This window comes from Rhinopithecus roxellana, chromosome 2, assembly GCF_007565055.1.
Source record: "Rhinopithecus roxellana isolate Shanxi Qingling chromosome 2, ASM756505v1, whole genome shotgun sequence".
In the NCBI taxonomy this organism is placed as follows: Eukaryota; Metazoa; Chordata; class Mammalia; order Primates; family Cercopithecidae; genus Rhinopithecus; species Rhinopithecus roxellana.
This window is the reverse complement of record NC_044550.1, coordinates 88,962,369-88,990,284: the sequence shown is the minus strand read 5'-3', so window position 1 is coordinate 88,990,284 and position 27,916 is coordinate 88,962,369. Positions and strand designations below refer to the sequence as shown.

Here is a 27,916-nt window from a genome sequence, read left to right as displayed (position 1 = left end):
AGCTTTTCTTTTACAATACTTTTATAATTAGAAAATAGTTAATGCATATAGGTTGCAAAGATTTTGGCAGTTTTGTGCATTAAGAAGAAAATTAAAATTAACCCTAGTTCCATCACCAGATTACTGTTAACATTTTATATCTGGTTAACTCCCAGCTTAAACACAACTATGCTTTTGTCCCCACCCTCCTATCTAAGGAGGTATCTTCAACTAGCATCCATTTATTCCTGCAGAGATTAACAACGAGAAAAGAGAATCAATCTAAAGATTTTAAAATGCTGATTGCTGCTGTTCCTGGCATGTGCCAATCAAGTTCAAGATTAATGTTTAACTTTCTCTGAAAAAAATTTTGCTACTTGTGACAGTTTATTAGAAAACACTGTAGTGATTATTTGACAAAAGAATTTAGATTTGACCAAATAAGGCCCTGAAACTCTTAAGTCAAATCCATTCATTCAATGAATATTTACTGAACACTTACTAAGCGCCTGCACCATGCTAGGGACCTAGCTCTAGGATGGAAACTGAAGGGACACAGGCAGAGTAGTTGCCCTTAAGAAACTTAACACTCATGGAATAAATACGATTATTTCAGACAGTGGTAATTACTATAAAAATAAGTTACCATGATTTTCTCTAAGTAACTAGGACAAAGGTTTACAGGGGTGGTAGAGGTAAATTCTGTAATCAGTGGTCAAGAACACCTTTATGAAAGCGGGTCATCTCAACTGAGACTTAAATGCCAACAAAAGCCAGCCATGGAAAAGGCTCAAAGGGAGAACATTCCAGATATTCTATATGAAAAGAACCAGATAATATCAATAATTACAAAAAAAATCCATGCACGCTCCTACTTAAATACATGGATGGATTTATTTTTTCCCCCTCATTCAAATATTCATTGATCATCTACTATATGCCAGGTACTATATGAGCTGCTGGGAACAGATCTGTTGATATGACAGATTGGCTAGGTTTCTGCCCTCCTGGAGCTCATACTCTGCGGGAGAAGAACAAACAAAAGTCTTCAAGGATTTAACAACATAACAGAATGTGTTAAGTCGAGAAAGAAAGTGCAAAAGTCAAGCACTCAGAAGCAGCTCCAGTTTCTTCAAAGGAAAAAGTTTTGAAGTTGGCTTCTTTATTCTGCCGGAAAATGTGATCATAGTTCCAAACAGGCAGCACCCTCAGACTTTGTCCAGGAAACAGGGCTACAGCAAATGATCAGGGCAGGACCCTGGAACAGATCTACGCCCTGCCAAGCATTTTCATTTGCAAGGAGACATCTAGGGAGAGGATGCTACAGAGAACTCCCAACTCTTCTCTATCTTCAGCAGCCACTCAAATACATGTGGAAACAATCCCATCAAAATAAAAAATGTATCAGTGGGATCAGACCCCTATTTCCTCTCCAGACTCATTCTGCACCACTCTCCCTTCCCCACAATATATCTTCGCACTAGCCCTAAGCCCTTCCCGTACCTGAGATGCTCTTTGCTGTGATCTTCACATAGCTGGTCTCTACTGCCATTCAAGTCTCAGGTGAAATTTTCTCTTCTCAGAGAGGTCTTCCATAAGTTTTATTTTCCTCAATGGTAAGTGGTTGCCTACATTTTATTGCCTATTATCTGTGTCTTCTTTATTGAATATAAATCTGTGAGATCAGGGATAATATCCATTTGATCACTGATCTATTCTCATATCCTAGAAAAAGCGTCTGCCACATAAGATGCTCAAGAAATACTGCTGTTTGAAGAATGAGCAAACAATATGTGAAGGATGACAGTGATATCCATCTCAATCAAGTGTGACAGAAATGAAGCATTAGAGAAACACATTTCTGGACAGAATTCAAATACTGAATTTGTTAAAAAAGTTTCTTGTGGCCAACACAGTATATACAGCATTTAGATTTTCTTTTTTCCCCTGCCTTCACTAAAAATAATTTTTTGGATGGTGTAAGTGACAGCATGGCTCTGAAGCTGAGCACTTTTTATATCTGTTTGACACAGGGGGTATTACATCCACAACATAATAATGATCTCCGTTTATTGTAATATGACACTACTTATCTTCAAGTTTTAGCTTGAAACACTGGAAAAAATATAAGGTTCCCCAAAGTTTAGCAACTGTATTTCTCAGCACACAAACATAGGAGCATTTAAAAGGTAAATGAGTAGAGCTGTAATTATTGTCTAGCAGGCAAAAACATTAATTTAATAGGAAAATCAAATTATAAGGATTACATTTTAGTTCCCAAATCACAAAATGACTTTAGGACTTTAAAGGGTCCTCAAGAGCCAAACAGGTACTTTAAAGTTTTAATAAAATTTCTATAAATTTTAATAAAATTTCTATAAAGGCCCTTTAATAAAAAGCCAATGTTCTTACCACCTTGATTTCAAAACATCTTAAATTTTTTCCTTTTTAAAAAATGTGTATAATTAAAAAAATTTATACTGTGGTTTTAAAAAAATGTATAAGGGGTCCAAGTGCAGTTTTGTTACGTGGATATGTTGTATGGTAAAACACCTTAAATTTTAATTTATCTAAAGTATAAACGCTAGCCACCTTGGTAACCAACTCACTCTCTGCATTTATATGTCAAATTATTCTAATGTCCTATGTCTTTTATCCATAGTTTGGGCTCTAAGAAAGGTGTCTACAAAAGACTTATGGAGGGCATAAAAATGTGGTCCTTTATTATTCCATTTAAGTAAAAGTTATTTAGTCTGGCTTCACAAAGGATTTTAATTCAAGTTACACTAAATTTATAGTTTGCAGAATTTGATGTATTGCTCCATTTATTTAGGTCTTCTTTTTAATATAAGTTTTTACAGTTTCTCCATAGCAGTATCACATATTTTTTCTTAGATTTATTCCTTTATCCATTACAGGTTTTATTGCTACCTACATTACTTTCTAATTTTTCTTAAACAGGTATGTAAGAATGCAAATTTAGAAAGGAAAAAGCTAAGGCAAAAGACCAAGTAAGTTTGTGGAAATGAAAAAGATAAATATCCATGCCAGGAAAATACCAAATGTCTGAAATAGGAGAAGTATAAAGAAACAAGAAACTAAGCCACACTACAGATTATCAAGCTCACATATATGAAGACAAGGCAAAGCAAGGCTAAGGCCAAGGCCAAGATTCGATGGTTAAGATACAACCAGGCATTTTAAGATTTGGATAGTTAATTACTTACATAGACAGTGAAAAGAAGAAGAAGCCAAAGGTGATCCTTGCCCCACACACCAAAAAGGACAACGCCAACACAAGAGGGGCCAGATGCCTACAAGGCAAGTTGTAGGATATCCTGTTGCTGGGGAGTCAGCTCTAGACTGCAGCTACGCGCTGTTATATACTGCAGCTCTAGTCTGAGGCAGGCAGGGCAGAAAGTCCCATACCTCATCAGAACTCTGGAGTGGATGAGAAACGATCATGACAGCCTCCAGGGGAAGGTAGGGAAGTGTTCCAGGGGGATCAAGTTGTACTGCCAGGGCTCAGATAAGATGCAGCTTAAGCCTCTGCCTATATGGAATTGTGCGACGTCAATGGGTGTCACAGCCTTTTCCCCGACACAAAGAATAAACAAAAACAGTACCCTCCTTTGCTCTTCTCCTCTCTACAAAGCACTCTATCAGTTCAGTCAGTGAAGGGGTCAAGTATAAATGGGATGCCATCCATCATTATTCATTGGTCCCATACTGTAATAAAGAACCTGACTTTATTTCTTGATGTTCAACTCCTGATAGCTTTTAAGCTTTACCCTCCTCTCCCTCTTCCCTTTCTGCTCCACACCTGGGCAAACTGATGAGAAAGCCCAGGTGCTCACTCCTTTGGTGCCAGCGAGAATTTCAAACCATATGCAGGAACCCTCACCCCAGCCTTACCCCGCAACCACCATAAAAGCCCCAGTCTAATCTCCTGTCCCATTCTCTTAAGACATTCTCCAACCAGCTTGAGAAGCCCACCCTGTTCTCTCCCCAGAAGAGCCTCATTATGTGAGTAATAAGCCTTTTCATATCCTCTTGGTGTGTGCATGTAGAGTCATCAGTCTTGACATCTAAACCAAATTTTGGGTGGTTGTACATCCTGTATCTGTAGAGTGACCAAAACACATGTCTTATATGAACACTATGATAATGTGTATTCTTACCCTGAAAGTTCATTTCAAAGCACTTAAACAAAAATGTTTAAAAGTACATATTATAACTTCTCCTTATACTGACTTTGTTTATTTTACCACCTTTAAGAACAGAGGAAATGCAGTTGCAGACAGAATGGAAAAAGTATTTTTCTTGTCAATGATGTGAACACCTTGACGAGGAAGAGTCTAAAGCTGAATTCAGGTCAGTAGACAAGGCTCGATGACACTGGTCTCAATCCCAGCCCTCTGAACCTTACTCTACTCATGTACTCAAGACTTCCAAATTTCAGCTTCTGGCCGGGCATGGTGGCTCATGCCTGTAATCCCAGCACTTTAGGAGGCTGAGGTGGGTGGATCACCTGAGGTCAGGAGTTCGAGACCAGCCTGGCCAACATGGCAAAACCCCATTTCTACTGAAAATACAAAAATCAGCCAGGTGTGGTGGTGTGCGCCTGTGATTTCAGCTACTTGGGAGGCTGAGGCAGGAGAAAATCACTTGAACCCGGGAGGCGGAGTTTGCAGTGAGCTGAGATTGCGCCACTGCACTCCAGCCTGGGCGACAAAGCAAGACCTTGTCTCAAAACAAAACAAAACAAAACAAAAAAACACAAATTTTAGCTTCTGCCCCAACCCATCTCACTAGAGCCATTTTCCTATTTCTAAATTACAGCTGACTACGCACAACTGGAGAACATGTAGACATTTCTAGGTAAAAATGTATCCCAATCTCTGTAGCTAAAAAATTATCTTAATATCTGTCTCCCTGACCTGGCCTCCTGCTTTCCCTGTACTGGGTAATGCCCACCTTCCACTTGCTTTCTCAAGTTAGAAACTGGAGAGGCATCCTTGATTCCTCCTTTCTCCTCCATAACCTGTGTCCCATTAATCACTGAACCTTGCCAATGCAACCTCCTAGGATGGCTGAAACCCAACTTCTTCTCTCCCAAGACTCTGCTTAAAAATTTCTAATGGGAACCACTAGAATAACCCCTTAAAAAGCTATCTTTTGGATCTGTATATGTAAAGAAGACATATTCAAAATATCCAAAAGAGAATACAATGAGGATGCATTTCTCTCCATACCTGCCCCAGCTTGTGCTGCTTTTTCCAAAGACATTCTATGAGTGGAGAAATGGCTGATTCTAGGATGGGGGTAGGAAATACACAAGATGACTTTGGAGCATCTTGTCATGCGGAAAGTAAGGAAGTGCTCAATATACCCCAACCCCTCACAGACAGAGGTATGTTAAAGGAGCATGGAAGCCTACTGAGAGAGTTCCCAATGGTCAAAACTGAAATGATTTGAGCAACAAAAGAAATGAAGTGGTGGGGTGCTGTGGCTCAAGCCTGTAACTCCAATACTTTGGGAGGCTGAGGTGGGAAAATCGCTTGAGCCCAGGAGTTTGAGACCAGCCTGGGCAACATAGTGGGGCCTTATTTCTACATAAAAGAAAAAAAAAAAAAATACTGGGTGTGGTGGTGCATGACTGTAGTCCCAGCTACTCAGGGGGCTGAGGAGGGAGGATCCCTTGTGCTCAGGAGTTTGAGGCTGCAGTGATGCAGTGAGCTATGATCACACCAGAGCACTCCAGCCTAGGGGCAAGAAAGACCGTCTCAAAAAAAAAAAAAAAAAGGAAGTAGTATTGGGTTTTAGTCAAAAGTGAAAAATTACTATTAATATATTTGAGTTCATAGTAGTATAATGACTAAACAAATAAAAATGGGAGAAGAGACCTATCTCCAGCAGGAGAAGTTCAAATAATTTATGTAGCTACTCCGTCCTCAAGGAGGGGCAGCATAATTCCCCACCCCTTAGGTATGGGGTAAGCATAGTGACTTCTTTCCAAAGTACACAGTCTGGACAAGAGGAAATAAAGAGTAACTTTACAGTGGAGAAACTGACAAACACTACCTCAGCCAGGTAATCAAGGCCAATATTAACAGTCATAAATCATGTTGGTAGTATATACCCTTATAGGATGTGATGAAAATGGCACTTTACTTCTGTGATCTTCCTTCCCCAAACCTATAACCTCAGTGTCATCATGAGAAAAGCATTAAACAAATTCTAATAATAGGGCAATCTACAAAATACCTAACCAGTACTCCTCAAGATTATCAAAAACAAAGAAAATCTGAGAAACCACCACAGCTAACAGAAGCCTGAAGAACATGACAACTGTCATGTCCCAGAACCAGAAAAGGCCATTAGATGAAAAACTAAGGAAAAAAACAAAAAAAAAAAAACCAAAAAAACCTGTGGACTTTAGCTAATAGTAATGTATCAGTATTGGTTCATTAATTGTAACAAATATACCATACCAACATAAGATGTTAATAATAGGGTGAACAGAGTGTGCAGGTTATATGGGCACTCTTGTACTACCTTCTCAATTTTTCTGTAAGTCTAAAATTGTTCTAGAAAATAAAACTATTTTTAAAATTTTCCCCTTTTATCAACTATTTAGACAGGAAGTTAAAAATTGCAGGCCTAGACTAGGCATGGTGGCTTACACCTATAATCTCAGCACTTTGGGAGGCCAAGGTGGGTGGATTGCTTGAGCTCAGGAGTTCCAGACCAACCTGAGCAACATGGCAAAACTCCATCTCTACCAAAAATACAAAAATTAGCTAGGCGTGGTGCTATGTACCTGTAGTCCCAGCTACTTGTGAGGCTGAGGTGGGAGGATGGCTTAAGCCTGTGAGGCAGAGGTTACAGTGAGTCAAGATTGTGCCATTGCACTCTAGCCTGGGCAACAGAGCCAGAAAAAAAAAAAAAAAAAAAAAAAAAAGAAAAGGCAGGCCTAAAAGAGAATAAATTACATCTTTATGTCTTCAATTTCTCTACATCTTCTACTGCTAACTTAACTCTCACACTTGGAGCTCCTGCCGTTTCAGAACTTGGGTCTTCATCCCTACACAATTTTAGATGGGTATAAGGAGACAAAATCTTAGAGAACAAACTACAGTGTGAACATAAAGAGTTTTTACATTAACAGAGTGTTAAATGCCACCACAGGTGTGAAGCTCACACTAGTCTTGACGTGGACTCTGTGACTTCAGAACCGCTCCCAGGTATGATATCTGAAGGTAAACACATCTACCAGGATAGCAGGGAGAGCAAAATGCCACTCAGGGCCATTTGCAGCCCTCTCCACCATCTGTGCTCCCTTCCTCCCAACAGGAGGACCGGAGACTGGAAGTAAAGACTGCCCAGAATAGAAGTCAGAGTGCCAAAGAAAGCCAGCCTTCTCCAGCTTTCAAAATTCACATTGGTATCAATGTTTATCCCCCATTCTCTTCAGTCTGGTTAGTCCCAAGTTCCTCTCATGGACTGCAAAAAAGCATTCCGGCCTGGCTGAATCTTTACTTTTCATCTGACTTTCTACTTTAATTTGAACTTGGCTTCCCAACTTTTCTGTTTCTCAAAGAGCAAGGAAAAGTGGTTTCAGGAGCAATTTAGAATCTGAACACAAAACAAGTAAGATGTCAACCTGTATGACGCGAACCATTTATATGAACTACATTATAAACTGAAAAGTTACCGAGGCAAATCCAAAATTCTTCCTAATCATATTTTTGTTATTAGGTCCCTCAGATTCCCTGAATCTTTTTTCCACAACAAAAAGGGGCATAAACAAATAAATAAGGTTACAGTTGTACAGAAACTGTGATGTCAGTGTTCAGAACGGGCCCCAGTAGAACGCTGCTCGTCTTTCTTTCACAGAGAGCTAAAGAGCTCCCACCACACAGAGGCAAACATGTTAAATTCTGTCACCCACTAAGACAGCCATCTTGACTAAGCGTGATCTTGGTCCTAGGGCTGTGCTGCCCACTCTGCGACTTCTGGTGAGGTCCACATCTTCTTGCCAGGAAAGTCAACCATAACAAAGCCTTACTGCCATTCCTGTCGGGCGCTGGGTCGCGGGTGGTTACAAAGGCAGGGAGCCGAGCTTTGGGACACTAAGCTCTGTAACACATGCTTATTGTCTTTGAGTAACTGATGGAACTCAGTTATCTGACAGTGTCCCACAAAGATAGGAGGAGTTGTCTTCAGCACCATTAAACAGAAAGAGAACCAAACCAGTTTACTTAGTGCTTCATAAGTTGCCCTTCACCTTCTCAGATTTTATGTTGTACAAAAGGGGCTGTAAGTTAAAATGATACAGGTCTGATCAATGAGTCTTTCTTTTCTTTTCTTCTTTCCCTTGTTTCTTTCTTTTTGAGACGGAGTCTCTGTCATCCAGCCTGGAGTGCAGTGGCGCAATCTTGACTCAGTGCAACCTCCACCTCCCAGGTACAAGTGATTCTCATGCCTCAGCTTCCTGAGTAGCTGGGACTACAGGTACGCGCCACCATGCCTGGTTAATTTTTTTTTTTTTTTTTTGTATTTTTAGTAGAGATGGGGTTTCGCCATGTTGGTCAGGCTGGTCTCGAACTCCTGACCTCAAGTGATCTGCTCGCTTTGGCCTCCCAAAGTGCTGGGATTACAGGTATGAGTCACTGTGCTGGGCTTGATCAATGAGAGTTTCTGACCAAAGGTTCCCAGCTCAACTTCACAGAAAAGATTATGAACACCAAAGCCCAACAATTTTAACCATAAATAAAATGCTATATACTTTACATCATGTGACATATGTAAACCAAACTGGGGACTCAGCAACAAATCACATTTCATTTAGTAACACGAGAGCAGAGTTGCACAGAGTGGGGTAAAAGGCTTTGAGACTACACAGGAGCACAAGGACCTTGGAGTAGTGTCTAAGGGAAGGAGCTGGACAGAGAAATGAGTGAAAGGCCAAGAAGAACATCATGTGAGGCCCGGATCCAGTCTGAGCACTGGCTGGCTGGCCCATTTGTGGAAGGTGTCATGTATCAGAGGAGAAAGCAGCAGGGTGCTCCTAGTCTCAGTGGAAGGCAGGGGCAGCCTGTATGGTATGTATTCATCAGGCAGAGCACCACACACCTCCGAGTTCTTGAATTTCAGTTCCCTCATTCATCACCCTTCTCTCATAATACAAAATCTCAGATCTGAACCACAAGTCAAAACTCAAAAGAGGTCACATACAAAAGGCGAAACCAACAGATCCTAAAAGCAGTAACAGAAAGGTTTAGACCTTGAGGCAAGGAGAGAAGGGTACCTGATAAAATCTAGATCAGCATGTCTCTAGAACAGAAGAAACGGTGACCAGGTCAGCTGGCTGGTCCTCCCACTGTCACAAGACAGATTTACTTCCACAAACCCTTCTCTTCCTCTGAGTCTATACTCAATAGTCAAGCAAGCACATTACTAGTACAATGGGCTCAAGGAAGCTTCACTCTGGAAAGAAATTTCTCAATAAACATTAGTCTCATATAAATTTGAGTGTTAGAAAAAACTAGTTTATGTTGCACAATCACTCGTAGATACTGTACATTAAAGTTTCAGATATTTAGATATGTCAGACTATCTTAGGAAGGAAAAAACAAAGAACAGGATGAGGGTTATCCACCTGTCTTCTACTTTCCCAACTTCCATACCACTGTAGATAGTTCACTCTGTTAGTTAAACCAATAAATGGAGTACAAGTACCTGATCGAGCAATGCCACTGTCCCTGTCTTCATTCTGTCCTCTGCTTGGCATATCAACTGGTGTGCTGTGTGCTAAGATAAAGGAACAAGGAAACCATGTTATTGGGCTCTTCAGAGATACAGTTTTTAAAATGACTGCAGTAATTTTCACATTTCAAAGTAGGCTACTGCTACTGATGATTGGCATAAGCTTATAACAGAGATTAACTAGAAGACAAAATTAAATATATAAAAAGATAATGAGAAGAAAAGAGAACCAAGTAACTATCTCAAAAAGATCTGCCTGTATTCAGTTGTAGCATACGAACTTTTTTGAGCGATGTTCAACTCTTAAGAAAAAACTCTGAATAATAAATGATTTGTGCAGTTGATGCAATGAACAAACATTCTCAGGTAGATTTTTTTTAGCCATTTTCTTCATTAGTAGTAGTATTTAAATGGCAATGTATTTTCAAAATGCTTTATAATCAGTTTTGGTAGTAACTGTAGGCGACTTAGGGAAGAGAAATACTTGAAAACCATTTCATAAATTCAAAAAATGTTTCTCTGTTTATAACCCACTCTCTTGGCAGATAGAAAACATTTATACTCATTTTCAAATATTTCTCCCTCCATTTCTTTCCATATACACCCATACACAGTATTATTGTAGAGTTACTTAGAAAAACTCATGTTCTGGCATGAATTGTGGAAAACACTCTGAAGTATTATAGACTTCTAGGAATGCTTCAGACTGACCTAAGCTGCATACTTATTGTGCTAGAAGGTAGATGAGATGCTGCTGTAGTGAAGTTTCAAATGAACAAGCAGCCCAGTGCTCCGCCTGATTATTATACTTGACAGCTATTTTTTGAAGCATGTTTATTTTCACAATTTTAATGAGAGTATTTAAACGCGTTTTCCTCACTCTAAGTAGGTGGGAGCGTGTCAATTTCATTAGGGTGACAGTTAACTATGGTACTTAGCATATTTCAGGCTACAAAGAACAGAAAGGAAAATACCATTTGCTATACTCACAACTTTAAATGTTAGTAATGGAGGTTCCCTACATGTTAATCATGCTAAGACAAGTTAAATCTCAGAGACACCAAGATGACTATACCTGTAAATAACCTAGAAATTGTATTTACACTACTTAAATGAGAGAGGGAGAGGAAGAGGGAGAGTGAGTGAGTGAGAGAGTGAGAGAGAGAGAGAGAGAGAGAGAGAGAGAGAGAGAAAGTCTTCCATGCTCTTATTAGAGTGACTTTTAATGAAACTCCGTGCAGGTAAGGATGCAATTGAATAAATGGATAAAAGACACCAAGGCAAAGGGAAACAGTTCATAGTAGCAGAAGAGGCCCAGAAAAATGAGAAAAAACAATCCTCTTCGAAATACTAAGGGCTCATTTCAGATCAAAATCAGCTTATACTAGAGTATTAGTCAAGACATTTACAAGAGAGGTTCATTGGCAGAATTTTCAATACACCATGGATTTGGCCGCATTTGAAACCGATATCTGTGATCACAAGAGCCCCTTGGATTTCTAGAGAGGCACAAGTAGGATTTTTCCTAAGAACCTGCACAGGATTTATTAATATGTGTGGGTCACACTGTACTCAGCATTCCACACAAACCTGCAAAGAAAGAAGCACTCCGGGTGAGCCGGAGAGGTCCTCCTTCAGCTACCCCCTGCAGCAGTTTGCTGCTGCATGCTTGCAGCAGACCTAGAGATGGAAACACATAGAAGAGGGCAAACAAAGTACACACACACAAAAAATAAATACAGATTAAAGATAACGCAAAAAAAAAAAAAAAAAAACCCACAACAAACTCAAATAAAGCAAAACACACACCCACAATAGTGTATTCAGAAAGAAAGAATTTGTTTGTGTGTCTGATTTTACCTAGGTTACTTCCAGTACGACAAGGACCCAAACTATTCTGATTTGTATTCAGTTTTCCCAAATTAGGATCTTGGTTGATGTACTCAAAGCTGTCTTGCAAGCTATATCCGGAGAGGGAAGGAAAAGGAGAAAGAGGATACGAATGTCAAGAAGTTACCAAAGCTGTTTTCTAATATATAGACTTCCAAATGTAGACCACAACTGATCAGTCACTCAATACTTTTCCTTATAAACAAAGTCTCACATCTACCAAAGGGAATTAAACTTGCAACTTCAGGTGAATTTGTTGGAAGAAAACAAAAGCTATTTTGGATGTAGCTCAACCTATGTAACTAAACAACTGTACTTCTCACAATTTCATGTTATATAATAAGACACCAAACTCTAAATTTTGCTTCAGTGACTGACACCTGAGATTCTGTTATTCATTTCTACATTTTGCTTTAGCAACTGACAGATAACATGTTGCCATTCGTTTCAAGTATTTTACATAAACTCTCAAAACGAAATTAATTTTTACTCTTGGTTAACATCAATAAGCAAGTCAGCAACCTTTTCAGGAATAAAATATAACAGAAATTATAATTCTTATAGGAGTTTCATTTCACAACTTCTAAAAAGAATTACTCATAAAAATATGAGGGAAGCAGATTTTATTAATTTATTGTATTTATTAACAATTAAACTAAACACTTTTGCTGTGTGTAGAGCTGACAAAAACAACAATGACCAAAAGACTGAGAATAATGCAGCATAATGAAGCCAAAATAATTTTTACTTAAATCTGCATGTAAGGGAATTAATGCAATAAATGTTCAGGTAATCCCAAGGGTCTGTTAGAAACAAATCTCATAAGAAATAAATAACAATTATCATATTGGCTTAAGTCATGACAGTCCAATGTTAAATGTTCAAACTGTTTTGTTGAAGAGTAAGCCAAGACTCACTCAATGGTATTCAAATATATAGAGAAATATTTTTAATTTCCCAGGATAAGAAAAAACAGCTTTCACTTGACCCCTAAGAATGTCCTTTAATTTATAACAAGCCCTTTTTAAATTTATCAAAGTACAACTGGTGTTTTGTTGTTTTATTTAAAAATTGAAGTATATGAAATAGTTCTGCTTGAAAGTTCAAAATACATGAATGCATATGCCAAATGAGCTTAAGTTCTTAGATATTTCAGAATAATGTAGCCCCTTCCCTTTTGTTCTTTATTTTTGATTTCCCAGGAAATTAAAAATTGGTGACTGGGTAACAGATGGAGACTCAAAACACATAAAGATAGCCATTTGTCTTTAGGGCCACCTAATAAATAAAGTCAAAGGCCTTTTCCCACTCACTGTTGATAGGACAGTAGCCACTTTTAAAACCTCTTTGTTAATTTGGACTCATTCTGCTTCTCATTTCAAAATGCCTTATGGCCCTTAAAGAATTATTCTATCTAGATATACACTTTAAAAAATGGGGGTGGGGAATGCAAAATCCTACACTTACTTATTTGTACTTCCACAGAAGCTGCCCATTCTAGCAGAGAAGACTTTACTAATCATCAGTTGTGGAGGAGAACTGGGGAGCGGGGGAAAGGAGAGAGGAAAAATACATTTATGAGTTAAGGAGTCAATACCACCATCCCATTTCTCAAAACTGGTAGAAAAGGAAGCCCAGACTCACCGTATGTAGTGTATCTTTAAGGTGGAGCCTTTGTAACTCATGGCAACTGAGCCAAACATCATTTCCCCCAACATGTTGACATCGGAAGCTGGTCGTGTGTACTACATGCAAGAAAACAAAATCAAAGCTAGTACATGGAACATGACGTGCAATGCAACAGAAAATAATGTTTATTAATCTCATTAGTGTCATTGGTGATTAAAACTATTTCTCAAAGCTTCAAGTGGTCATCTTACAATCTTAACTTATAATGGCAATTGCCTATTTTCCCCCCAAAGTATTACACATGTTTGTGATTTCTTCTCTATACACAACATCATCACATAGGATCCAAGTGTTTTATCAGAGTTCATTTTTATTTTTATTATGAGAAACAAAGATTACTATTATCTCCATTTATAAACTCTAAATAGAAAGGTTCAATTATGAAAATAACCGTTAACTCTTCTCTTGGTACTAAGAAAACATCCTGAAAAAAATATAGTTCAGTATTATTCAGCCAAATAATTAACAGTATGGAATAAAAAATGCCCATTGCTGCAGATAGGGTTTTGTGAGGGTCCAAAAGATAACCAATGGTCTGATAACTCTAAAGTTTTACAAAAGTATTTCAAAAACATTTGATCCCTCTAGCTTCTGACCAGTCTCTCTCATGCCTTTTACCATCCAAAGAGTGGACTGCCTGCCTCCTCTTCCTCTACTCTCACTGGCTTGTTAATCTACCGCAGCCTGATTTCACCTCTTAGCTCAAACTAGTCCAATTGCTCCAATGATGACCTCCTCCCTCTTGGTCAAATCCAATGGACCCTTTCCAGTTTGCTTTATTAAACTTCTCTCAATATATTCGATTCTGTTCATGACTCTCCATTTTGAATCTATTCTTTCTCAGATCATCCCTTACTATGGTTTTGCCTGGAGGTCAACCCTACTAACTGCCTGCCTTTTCAACCATTCTTTCGATTTTGATTATTATTTACATAGAATACCTCCTACGTCTTTGTCTCTGGACCAGGAGCTCTCCTGGAGCTCTAGAATCGTATACCCCAATATATTCATTCACCTAGTGACATCTGAATGAGTGTCTTGGGATATAGAATTCTGAGCACCTATACTAAGTGTTGGTGACACACTGATGAACAGGATAGGTATGAATGCTGAGCAAATCGAGGTGCCACCAAAGCAACCGTGGTTCTGCACCCCGACCTACCAACTAGATTCTCTGTCACTGTGGTTTCCACCCAAGGAAAAACCTGGGAATCACCCTTAACATACTCTTCCGAATCTTTTTTTAAAATTCCAAATACATACACACATATAGACACATAAACGTACATATACTGACACACAAATACACACTTACTTATACATGGTTGCAGAGGCAGAAAGAGAAAGATAAATCTATCAGCTCTGCTCAGCTAGGTTCCTCTCTCACGTTATAGCTCATACCAACTTCTTCCCACTATATGCAGACAGAAACCAACTGGTTTTCACATTCTTTATTACTAACTTCAACCCACCTCCTTCACTTATAATCTGCTTTTTCTTGGGGTACAAGGGCCACATGCCAACTGTGATTCTCAACCTGCTGAAAATTCTACTGTATACTTTTTAAACTGCAGACTGCTGTGAGACCCAGGAGCACCGTGTCTCAAAAAGGGCAAACGCATGGCACAAATCCTGACTATGAAATTAACAAAATCCTCTAGACCCATTTGCTGGTAATTTCCTTAGTGTTGTTTTTCCAGAAAAATAGTAGAAAAGATTCTACATGGGTTTAAGAAAAAGTTCAACATATTCTCCATCAATTAATACCCTTTTGCCATTCAATATTTATAAAACATGTCTTCCTTTTTATCTTGTTAGCTAATATTTCTCAAAAACCTCAACCCCTATCCTTATACACACACACACAGTGTGTTTCTTTCTGTTCCCATACAAGTCTTTCTTCCTTTTACTGGCATGTTCTATTTTCTTAGGATGCCCATATACATTCCTAGAATCCTCAGGAATTCTTACAACAAACCTGGAGAGTACATGTTTATTATTCTGGATCAGACAGCAAAGGAAACAAAGCAAGGTAACTTACCGGACTGGCAATATTTCTCATCTAGTACATACAAGGCTGTATCGCCTCTGCTTGATTACAGTTTTTATTGGAGATAAAAGCCAAAGAGCAAAAACAACATTGATGTGAAACATTTAAGAGTACTCTGTTGAATACTTGTCCTCATATTTCTGGAGTAGAGCCCTCGAGCGGCATTCTTTTCCGAGGAGAAAATACAGTAAATAACTTTAACTCCAGGGGCCATTCCCACAGAAACGATGGTTGTACCTGGTACTTTGGAAGCTGTTCCTTAGCATGGTGTGAAGATCCCCCAGAAGAACTGTGGAATGAGATGCTGCTGCTGCTGCTACTGCTGCTCACGCTGCTGACACTGCTGCTTCCCTGGCAGCACTTGGCTGATATTTTAATAGGAACATCCTCTGTTTTCTAAGTTAAGAGAGACAGGCAAGGTAAAATATTACTAAGTATATCAGGTTCGTTAACAGTTCTTCATTGGGAATTCCTTTTTAAAAGCATTCTGGTGTCTAAGTTGCATTAAAAAAGAGAAGTTTTTTTATTTTTCCCCAGTAATGACAAAAACATGGTTTGGGAAGGCAGAATGCTGAAGAATGGTTCTAGACAAAAGGAGGTAGGTTATGTATTAAGACTTTATCCTCTTTTAATAATTTATTGTTTACACTTCAATTCATATAATTGATCTCTTTTTGTTATTAGAGTTTTGGTTATTAGCTTTTTAGTACTATGTAGAGTGATAATCCATTAAATTGATGAGGAGAAAGATGAGGCTTCAAATCCAAATTTTTACTAAGCAAATGGAACTAATAAAACAAAACTATTAACTTGGGCAGACTGGCTTGTGGGGTTTTTTGTTTGTTTGTGAGATGGAGTCTCACCCTGTTGCCAGGTTGGAGTGCAGTGGTGTGATCTTGGCTCACTGCAACTCCTGCCTCCCAGGTTCAAGCAATTCTCCTGCCTCAGCCTCCAAGTAGCTGGGATTACAGGCACGTGCCATCACGCCCAGCTAATTTTTTTGTATTTTTAGTAGAGATGGGATTTCACCATGTTGGCCAGGATGGTTTGATCTCTTGACCTCGTGATCCGCCTGCCTTGGCCTCCCAAAGTGCTGGGATTACAGGCGTGAGCCACCGCACCCAGCCCGCTTGTGTTTTTAATGACACACCTCCTCTAGTACTCCTTTAAAGGCAACAGGAAGAAAAATCATGAGGCTGAATTTGTAAGGATGAAACCAAAACCCTGAAACAGGAGCTACTGTGAATTACATAGCATGTGATGGAAATATGGTCTTCAAAGGTTAAGGACGACAGAGGATTCTCTACTATACATTCCCCAAATAGAGTTCACCACTAATTTTTATCACAGTGACAAAGGTATAAAGATAAACCTTTATTAATATTTATTTCCCCCCAAACATATTACTCCCTACAGAAGCTTCTTGCACCCTCTATGATAAGTTGTTTCTATTCTGAGTCTTCTTTGCCTTTCTTTTTTTCCTTATGCAGCTTTTGCTTGGAAAAAAACATGAATGCAATTGCAGCTTATCTAATCTCCAATGTGACAGTCACACTGGTGGTCTAATGCAAATGCCTGCAGTCATGTGCTTGATACAAACGCATGACGTTTTGTGCTTGCCAAGGGAGGCTGGGGCGGTGGGGACTGAAAATGGGAAAAGAATGTAAGGAAAACACAAAATGTGCTGGACCACAATTGTCACTACAGCAATGATGGCATTCAAAGTGGTACTTGATTATTCCTGAGCACCCAGCACTCCCTCAACATGCGAAAGATACAGCTGCTACTTAATATCACTTAAGCCAGAAACGCAGCCCCTCAGAGGGCCTAAGTGACACGAAGTGCCACCTGCCTCAGACTGCTAGACCCTTTGGCTGGAGTACAATGCTGAACAGTCTATAAGCGGAGACAGCACCTGGTATAGTGAATAGAGCACCGACTGAATTCTTTTGCAGCCTTGGGCAAGCTACAAACCTCCTGAACCTAAGATGCCTTTTTGGTTAGATGAATGCTTCCAAGAAAGCCTATGTTTCCAGATTCCAGCATTACTACTGCTCTAGTACACTGAAGATTCCAGTTCCTTTTGAAAATTTGTGTTTCCTTTTCCCTCCACCTGCCACCACTATGAGCAGCCCCAGTGATAGGTGTTCAACTAGACCATCCATGTGAAGCCTTCAGAGAAATGGGAAATAATTCAAGAAATTAAGAGGTAAACCATCTCCTGTCCACCAAAGGGTCAAGTGCTGGCTCATCTAAATTTCTGTTACAAATCTAACCAGGAAAGCCTACGGTGAATCACCTGAGAGATCTCTTGGTTCCCCCACCCCCCACCCCCTTCACCTACCTAACAAGCCCAACAACTACTGTAATGATTAGCCACCTGGCAGAACTCCACTTTAAAACATTGTGGAATCCACCCAGCTAAACTGTGTTTAGTCAAACACTTCCTTCCTGCAGAAATGATCCTTATCAAAAGCAGGAAAACAACCCCTTGGCCCTGAAGAGACGAAGACTGCGTTATAAACTGTTCATTTACTTAGCTGCACATTCTACAAACTGCCAGTATTTGGTCAGTATGGATAGCAACTTACTGAACATAAAAGGAATGAATACAAGTGGATTTATTTAATTTGTAGGCATCTGAACAAATACTGAAAAGAGAATGAAAGGTCTAAAGTGAATTTACAAGTACCCTGGTCTCATATCCAAAAAGACCCAGAAAGGATCAGACTCTTCTCACCTTAAACATGTTAATTTACCATTCCTATTCTGCTTCCAAGGGATCAAGAGCTGCTCTGTCCTCACTCTACCCATCCCTTGTCACCCACCCTACACCACCACCACCACCACCACCACCACCACCACCACCACCACCACTACCACCACCCAACTCTCCACCAAAACAAAAAGGGAAATAAATAAAAGGTCCACTGGTCAGAAGGGTTTGAAAAACAATCCCTTTTGAAGATAACAATGCAGGTTTGCATATGGAAGCCCTGTAAGTGAGTAAAGCTGTTTAATTTTGTTTAACCCAGTGCTACTTACTATTATCTATGAGAAACACTGGACAGAATGATCTTCACGCTAACACTTTTTATCATTTTATGAATTTTAGAGTTCTGCTTTCCCATTACATTTGGGGCACTCACTTGGCATCAAAATCTTACTGGATTGCAACTCACTGGCAAATTTACCTCTAGTACTATTCATAGTACACTGCTTAGCTCCTGCCATGATTACTTGCTAACAGTTTCACTTGCGTTTAGTAGTGAGCATACTCATACCTGTTGGGGGTAGGGCTTTGATTAAAGGACTCAATGCTTGCTTATATTTCTTCTGAACCATTAATGGCACTGTATAATATAACTCAAAGAGAAGATCATAGATTAATAAATGATTGATCAGAGGGGTGGTTAAAAGCACAAAAGAGAAGGAGAAAGCAAATCAGCATTTCATACCTGAGCTGTCACCTCCTCAATCTTTTGAACAGCTTTAGAGTCAAACAAGACTTGTCTGCCTCTCCTGTCACAGTCCTGGTAAACTATCAGGCGAATCTCATTCAGGTCAAACTCCGAACATGACCAACTGTGGATTAAAAAGGGAGAAAGAAGTTATGTCATCTGCAGCACGTGAGATGATCACAGACAGATAAGCTTCCCAGTCACCATGCCTGCATGCACATCAAAAGGCCACAAGGTTGCAGGGATAGTGATTCCCTCAGAACTGGGGCACCAGTGAGCTTGGGACAGATAGCCTTGTATGCGGATTCCAGTGGGCCATATGAAAATTGCCTGTTTTCATGATAAGGGCTGAGAAGACTGCTTTAAATAATAAATCACTGAAGAGAAAGCTTCTCCTTCCAAAGTCAATTTGGACACAGATGGCAGTCAGAAATCACAAGGACATGCAGAGATGGCTAAATTTGGATGCCTGGGTTCTGGGGACAGCATATCCGAGTTAAAGGAGTGTTAAAGCTTCTGTGTTATCGGGCAGGGAACCATTTGGAGCAAGTCGTAGAGCCGTCTCTTCTTTCCCTCACCCACACTCAGGTCAAACTGAGAGGCATTACATACCCTAAAATTTATTATCTTCCCCGATTATGGCTAGCTCTAATCCAGGAGTTTCAAAAACCAAGTGCATCACTGTAGAACATCGGAATTGCTAGCAATTACAGTCAGTAAGAAAGGAAGCATGTTTCGAAGCAAACCAAAAGCAACTGGGATAAAACTGCTCCAAGGAAAACACAGATTCATTCTTAATAAATGAGAGTGAGAGAACTCTAGAAAAGGTAATCATTTAAAAGTGCACTGCTTTGGTCATACTCAGTTTTTAACTTATCAGTCCAGTCAACACATATTTGAGTGTCTGTGATGTTCCAGGCACTGTGGTTGCTGCTAGAGACTCAGCAGTTAATTAACCAGACAGACCTGGTCCCCACGCTTAAGGAGTTCATGATTCAGTGGGGAATATTAGGCAAATAATCACAGTTGAATGTATCACTACAAACTGTGAAAAGTACAAAAAGGAGCAGTAAACAGTTTCAGATTTCCAGATTGAAGAGGTAGGGGAGAGGGACAGAGAAGTCCCTAAGGACTTGAAGTGACATGTAAACACAGACCTGAAGAAGTAAAACAAATGAAGTGCACTGTAGGAGCAGAGAAGGACGTGGTAAGGTGTAAGACTGCCGCACTGGAGAAGGAAAAAGAAAAGAGGCCAGAGAGTGAGTGCCATGAGGTGGAAAGGACGGCAGGCAGGGGCCAGGATCATGCTCTCCCTCCATGAGAAGCCAAGGAAAACAGACGCTTGATAAGATCAGGTCTGCACTTTTTGAAAGTTCAATCTGGTTATTAAGGAAAATGGGGGTGGAAGAGATGAAGACTGGAAGCAGGAAGGCCAAACAGAATTCATAATAAGAGCTCCGGCCCTTCATAATGAAGGTTGGAGCTCCAGCAACGGAGGTGGGGGAAAGGGGACAGACACTGGTGGCATACTCAGAGGACAGAGTTGAGCCGGTTTCCCAATGGACTGGAAAGGTGCCAGAGATGAAAGGGGGCCTTGCTTAGAGAAGCTGAGGGAGAGCTCTGATGGGACAGAGGAGGATAGATGGACACACAGGCAGACTAACAAAAGCAAACTGTAAAACTAGGAGATGGTATAAATGAAATCAGACACATCTGGATTCAAACCCAAATGCCTCTGGCCTCCTAGTTCTTCATCAGTACAATGAGAATATTAAGACTGCCCTCACAAAGCTGCCCTACGGATTAAATGAAATGTGTGAAGAGTGACACACAGTAAGTGCTCCAAAATGGCAATAATTACCTCAGAGGATTGTTAATGTTATGATTTTTAAAGAAAATTAATACAGTGTCTGGTACTCAATCACAAATTGTGCATTTTGCGTCTTCTCCTTTTTCAGGCAGCTAATACTGAACATGTTCTTTTTGGGTAGCAGATTTGTTTTCTTAAATCCCTGCAGCAAAACATATAAAGTTCTGGTTGTACCTTCTTTCAACAAGCTGTGCCCTAAACTATCATGCCCAGCATCCTTTCCTCCTAATCTTGACAACAATATGGCAAGTTTATTTTCAAACCATTTTCCCTCTATTCACAGTCCATAGGGAGTCCATGTTTCAGGTCTGGCTAATGAGACATGGCCACATGACCCAAGCTGGCTGTGTGAGCCAGCCCCAAAACTCAGTTGTTCAGCTTGTAAGTGGTAACCCTGGAGTTGGTGGTGGCTATTTTTGCCATCATGAAGTAAGGACCTGTCTGAAAATGAAGTCAGCAAAAGTCAGCATGGAGGAAAGTAGAGGTGAGCAATGGAATGAAACAGATTCCTGGCAGTACCCGAAGCCAGCTGTTCCTGAGTAAGCACTATTCCTGGAATTAGTTCACTGTCACTTACAACCAACACAGTTTGATGACTATGACCCAGACCACTAAATTTTAAAATTACATAAGGCCAAGGCAGGCGGAACACTGGAGCTCAGGAAGGAGTTCAAGACCACCCTGGCCAACCACGGCCAACATGGTGAAATCCCGTTTCTACTAAAAATACAAAAATTAGCCAGGCGCACTAGTGGACACCCATAATCCTAGCTATTCAGGAGGCTGAAGCAGGAGAATCGCTTGAACCTAGGAGACAGAGGTTGCAGTGAGCCGAGATCGCACCACTGCACTCCAGCCTGGGCGACAGAGAGAGATTCCATCTCTAAATAAATAAATAAATAAAATGAGGTCATTAAAAAGGCTCTGAAGCTATATATTATCATAACATAGTACATACGTTCATTTTGTTAAAAGTAAAAAAAAAAAAATGGATTTAATTTACTTTCATTTTCTTTTAAATCAATTTTGCCTTAATAATTACATTTTGCCAAGACAGCATTATAATTTATAACCAAGTCATTCAATCCTTATTTTTGAAGAATAACACGTATTCAAATATCAAACTGAAAACAGCTACTTTAGAAGAGATAAAATTTAATAATGATCATAACACCTTATTAAATGTTTCATGTTATTTTTCAATGTAAAAAGGATGAAAATAAAAATCATGGACAATTGTACTGATCCAGGAGTCTAAAAATATTTTTTTTACTCAATAATTAAAAAAAAGACACAGAGGGGAAAAGTATGTATTTCAGATTGTCTCATTTTTTGATCCAAATGTTTTAAATTTTATAAGACACAAGTGATGGATACAGTGGCTCGTACCTGTAATCCCAGCTACTTAGGTTGCTGAAGCAAAAAAGATCTCTTGAGCCCGGGAATTCCAGACAAGACTGGATGACATAGCAAGACCCAGACTCTGTAAAATTTTTTTAAAATTAGTTGGTTGTGATGGTTTACACCTGTAGTCCCAGCTACTCAGGAAGCTGAGGCAGGAGGATCACTCGAGCCCAGGAGTTCAAGGCTGCAGTAAGCCATGATCATACCACTGCACTCCAACTCCAGTCTTGGTGACAGAGTGAGATCCCATCTCTTAAACAAACAAAACAAAACAAAACAAAACAAAACAAAACGGTCAGACACAATGGCTCACGTCTGTAATCTCAGCAATTTGGGAGGCCGAGGCCGGCTGATCACTTGAGCCTAGGAGTTTGAGGCCAGCCTGGGCAACAGGGTGAAACCCCATATTTACTAAAAATACAAAAAGTTAGCTGGGCGTGGTGGTGCACACCTGCAGTCCCAGCTACTGGAGTACGGAGGCTGAGATGGTAGAATCACCTGAGCTCGAGAGGTCGAGGCTGCTGTGAGCTGAGATCACACCACTGCATTGCAACCTGGGCAACAGAGTGAGACTCTATCTCAAAAAAAACAAAACAAAAAAAAAAAAAAAAAAAAAAGAGGAAAACTCTGTTCTTCCATATGAATACGACTTTTGGTTTAATACATAAATATAATTTTGACATTGACATCTCTTTTTTTTGGAAACAGGGTTTTGCTCTGTTGCCCAGGCTGGAGTGCAGTGGCACCATCTGGGCTCACCGCAGCCTCAACCTCCTGCTCAAGCAATTCTCCCACCTCAGCCCCCAAAGTAGCTGGGACTACAGGCATGCGCCACCATGCCTGGCTAATTTCTTTGTATTTTTTGTAAAGACAGGGTTTTACCGTGTTGCCCAGGCTGGTCTCAAACTCCTGAGCTCAGGCAATCTGCCCGCCTCAGCCTCCCAAAGTGCAGTGAGACACTCACATTTTAATATTAGTAGAGGAAAAAACAGTTGCATAATTTGGTAAAGGAAACAGAGGCAGGCAGGACAAAGGTCACTAGTGCTTCAGAATGAGACGGGCTTGGGATCCAATCTCAGCTCTGCTTCCCACCAGTTTTATAGTTTTGGGAACGTCTCCCCTAGGAGTACTTATAGGTCCTGTTGTGAAGATTAAAAGAGATTATCTATGGAAATTCCCAGCACACTCCCAACCCCTTTCCCTGCCATCCCTGATACACAGGCCTTGAGCTATTGCTAGCTCCATGGCACACATATTCTCTTCATATTCACATTCACTTCTACATTCAACCAACAGTTACTGTGGAGCTTGCAAGAGCACCGACCACAGTTCCTGGTGCTTTACTGAGGACATCTCTTCATATGACTGGGGCCACTGGGCATGATTCAAAAGGGGTATGAAAACAAGCCTTGGGGCTTTTGCCTTAAAATAGCTGACCATTTCAGAGAAACTTATTCTAATCCAAATTATTTCATTTCTCTGTTTTTGCTGAACATAAAGAATGAACACTGTCCTTGGCATCAGGGTATTATTTATGTCCACTTTATGCCTTCAGGCACAGTAAGAGAAGATGATTTGTCTACCTTTTCTTATTGTAAAATTTAAGCAAAATGACTTATATGGACTCTTTTCGGTTTTAAAATTCCAGGATGCCAGGATTTCCCTGGTTAGACTTGAAGCCAGGCCTTATTTCTGAAACTACTCATCAAGAGTGGAAAAGCAAGGAACCAAAGTCTCAGTTACCTCCCTGAAACATGACAGGCACTAGAGTTCAAGTGATCTGAAACACAGAAAACAGAATTCTCTTTAAAATATCTAGAGACATGTACTGTAGTTTAAATTGTGTCCCCCCAAAAGACAAGTTCAAGTCCTAATTCCTATACCTGTGAATATGACTTTGCTTGGAAACAGGGTCTCTGCAGATACAATCAAGTTAAGATGAGGTCATACTGAATTAGTAGGCACCCTAATCCAATGACTGGTGTCCTCCTAAGAAGGAGAAAATCTGGACAAAGACACAGAAGGAATAATGAACAGGGAAGTCACTGCAGACTTAGGGCAAAGCACAAACACAAAAAGACAATATCACTGAGTGCTTAGAATGTGTCTCCTGCAGAAGAACCACACAGCAAATGAGGCTAGAAAGGCACTTGAGGACTACTTGTGAGGGACTTTAAATGTTATGCCAAGGAATGCATCTGTTGCTCTACAGGCTGTGGTGTGCCAATTCCAAGATTCCAAGAAACAAAATGACATGATCTGACCTGCGCTTTAGGAAGACAACTAAAGTGGTTTGAGAAGACCATTTTCAGGGCAAATGCAGAGGTAGTGACTTGTAAATCCAGGGTTTCAAGGATTAAAGGCCAACAAGGAAAAGAGCAATAGTTGTATAACATGCTGCAGGGTGATTTGCTATATCCTTTGAGACCAGTTCTAGTGTGGGTGTTGTTTCTTCTCTTGAACTTTTACAGGAATCACAGTAGAAGTGGTCATGGGTATCCCCATGTCAAAAAAGCATGATCTCTGTTTTTCCTCTTGGTCTCACACAAGGAAGCCACCCTACACAGTCAAAAATAAGTTTACATAAAGAGTTTAAAGAACAGTCTTATGATATAAGAAGGTACATATTTAAACAGTCAGGAATGATAGGAAACTTTCAATGGTCCAAGAAAAGGTAAAATGAAACAAAACAAAAACAAACAATCATGATGACAACAAAAACTGGCAAAAATACTATCCATTTAACCAGCAATTCCTGCATGCCTACTACTTGGCAAGCATTCTGAGATAAAGCAGTGAACAAATCATAACCCTGCTCCTATGAAACGCACTACATGACATTTTCCAACCACTCTTCAACCCTATTCTATATTCTTTTTTCTCTGCCAACCTCCACCGTTTCCTTACTGTCTCAAAAAAGTTTCTAAGTACAAGCAGAAATCTCTCAAAAGGTTTGCTCAAGAAGAGTGGGGAGACCCAAAGGGCTACACCCTGAAAATAAAGGAAGACTGGGGGTGGAAGAAAAGGGAAAATTAAGCTTGACATGGCAATGAGAGTTCACCCTGTCAGCACAAAATACACATTATTTCCCACCCAGTAAAAAGCTGTTTATTTCAAGAAAAAAAATATGTAAATAGATGGCAGTAACAGATTTGGAATTCATTTATCTTTTGCTATGTTAGTACTCTCAGGAAGACTGTGTTGGCTCTCCTTTCTTTCACTGTTTTGCACTTATACAGCCTTAGCTGTGTGAATTGCCTAGAGCAATTTCTGAGGAACCGCATAAAAAATCACCATTGAGTTGCTATCCTGTGATCAGGAGTATAGTGAAAAGCACTTAGAGTTCTTATCAGAAGCTTTAATATATATTGATAACCTAAAGATATTAATATTAATTTACAAACAATTCCAATTAAATGTAGTCCACTGTTATGTTACCAACACAGAGCTATACTGCATGTTGGCTGCAATTCTTCCATCTTTAAGAAAGTAGGTAATACGTAAATCCTTTATTCCTTTTGTAAAGGAAAATGTGAAATGAAAGAATAAATATGTTTAATCAGCAGCAAAGGCATGGAAGGAGCACTGTAACATAAAACCATACTTCTGAGTTCATTCCTTCCACACACCTTTGAGTGTGTGGCTTCACACAGGCACCATGAGAGGTACCAGGAACAGAAATTAACTATATCCAGTCTTTACCTCAATATGCTTATAACTGGGAATGGAAAGGCCAACATACAAATATTAAGTTAACTATACTGTTACAGGTGCCAAGATAAATGTCTATAGGGACTTAGGGGGACTCTACAGGATAAAGAGGTCAAGTCTACATAGTTGGGTGAGGGATGGATGTGAGTCACAGAGGACATGATGCTTGGGACATGGATTAGGATTCACCAGGGTAAACAGGGCTTCTAACTCTAGCTCTGCTGCCTTCAACCCAGATGATTTTAGGAACGCGCCAACCCTAGCGCTGAGCTTTCCCAAAATGCATCTGCCTTATTTACCTCACAAGGCTGTCAGGAAAAACAGAGAGTAAGTTATGAAAGCATTTTTAAAACTGTAAAGCATAATTCAAAGATCTACTCAGATACACAATTCCTTAACTGAGAGCCTTGGGGCTAGATGTTTCAGAATTCAGAATTTTTTTTTTTGAAATCGGAGAGATGCTACACTACATATTACATAATACCTCCTCCAGGGGCTGAGATGTAATCAAACCTCCAAAACAAACAAATTAATATTTCACCAGCCCAAGTTATGAACACTTAAATGCTAAGTGCATTAGATAGAGACTATAAACAGCCTCACATCAGTTCAGATTAATTCCAAAAGATTTTCCAGAAATTTTAGGATTTTGGAATTATAGGATAAAGGACTGTTGATCACTTAAGTGATTACTATGTCTGAGAAAAGGACAAAAGACTGGAATAAATAACTTTCAGGTTCCCCACATTTTCCTGAATATAACTGATCTCTAACAAAAATGACAGCCAAAAGTTTCTGTGTAAGTAGGTTAGTTGTAGCTCTGAACTTGTTTTCCCCCTCCTTGCTACCAAAATAATGTGTAAATGGTAGCAAAGGTCACAAGTTAAAACCACATACGTCTTTAAATAATGTGTTCACACGGCAGTGACAAAACGTTATTGTGTGTGTCACAATACAGCCTAAGGTTTGGGTGCTATGAACAAGGAACTACAAAGTACAGAGAGGAAAAGACAGAATTTCTTCCTTCCTTTTTGAGTTCAGGATCACATCAAGTAAAACTCTAAAACAGGTAAAGTTTGTGTGTGGCACTTACAGCACCACTACCCACATTCCACTGCCCTGGGGCCACCACAGCATAGACAAAATAGTGGAGCACTCCGCTGGATGTCAGATTGCCCAGGCTGGAGGCAGGATCCCACAGTCCCATCTCAGTCACTTCTTCACCTCTTAATCCAGCATCTCCTCCTCTATAAAAGGATGGAGTGGGGCCAGGCACGGTGGCTCACGCCTGTAATCCTAGCACTTTGGGAGGCAGAGGCAGGCGGATCACTTGAGGCCAGGAGTTTGAGACCAGCATGGCCAACATGGTGAAACCCCATCTCTATTAAAAACATAAAAATTAGCCAGGCGTGGTGGTGGGTGCCTGTGATCCCAGCTACTGGGGAGGCTGAGACACAAGAATCGCTTAAACCCGGGAGGCAGAGGTTGCAGTGAGCTGAGATCATACCACTGTACTCCAGCCTGGCCAATAGAGTGAGACACTGTCTGAAAAAAGAAAAAAGAAAAAATGGGAAATGGGGTGGGACTAAAATTATACCTAAAGGTCTGGTGCTTCCAATTCTATTCTAACACATTATAATCCCAAGTTATCTATTAAATGTGCACAGTGTGATTTAGAATAGGTGATCTCAGGTACCAAAAGGAAAGCAATCTTAATGAATTAACCTACATTATTACTACATGTTATCCCTTAAACCTTCGCAACATAATCTGTACTTCAATAAGCATCTTAATATCAACACAGCTCTAATCAACAGAACTTTCAAAAGGTGCTCACAAAATCTAAAGGGGAAAAGTACAAGTTCTTTTGAGGTGAGAGGGACACTGAGTGGGCAGGTTACTGTGGCAGTCAAGATTCTGCCCCTTGCAGAGTTGTTGCTGCTGTTGTTAATAATTCCTTCCTTTTTTCTCCTTAAAAAACCTACAGAGGTCAGGTGCAGTGGCTCATGCCTGTAATCTCAACACTTTGGGAGGCCAAGGCAGGAGGATCGCTGGAATCCAGGAGTTTGAGCAATAGAGTGAGATTCCGAC

The 27,916-nt window shown here is 40.0% G+C and overlaps 1 protein-coding gene across 9 annotated transcripts in view; it reads right to left on the bottom strand.

The window, feature by feature from the left end:
• The window catches only part of FNIP2 (folliculin interacting protein 2), a 137,293-nt gene that overhangs the window by 59,948 nt on the left and 49,429 nt on the right, over nt 1–27,916 (bottom strand). For 6 of the 9 annotated variants that reach the window (XM_010383116.2, XM_010383137.2, XM_010383146.2 and 3 more), the window contains exons 2-8: nt 18,838–18,964; nt 15,617–15,775; nt 13,285–13,385; nt 13,108–13,179; nt 11,611–11,711; nt 11,341–11,430; nt 9,724–9,795 (exon numbers count right to left, since the gene is read on the bottom strand). In XM_010383116.2, the coding sequence (XP_010381418.2) occupies nt 9,724–9,795; nt 11,341–11,430; nt 11,611–11,711; nt 13,108–13,179; nt 13,285–13,385; nt 15,617–15,775; nt 18,838–18,964 (722 nt within the window). Of the gene's footprint in view, nt 1–3,206; nt 3,331–9,723; nt 9,796–11,340; nt 11,431–11,610; nt 11,712–13,107; nt 13,180–13,284; nt 13,386–15,616; nt 15,776–18,837; nt 18,965–27,916 lie in introns of those variants that run through there. The other 3 variants (XM_010383129.2, XM_010383121.2, XM_030917737.1) reach the window with 2 other exon arrangements.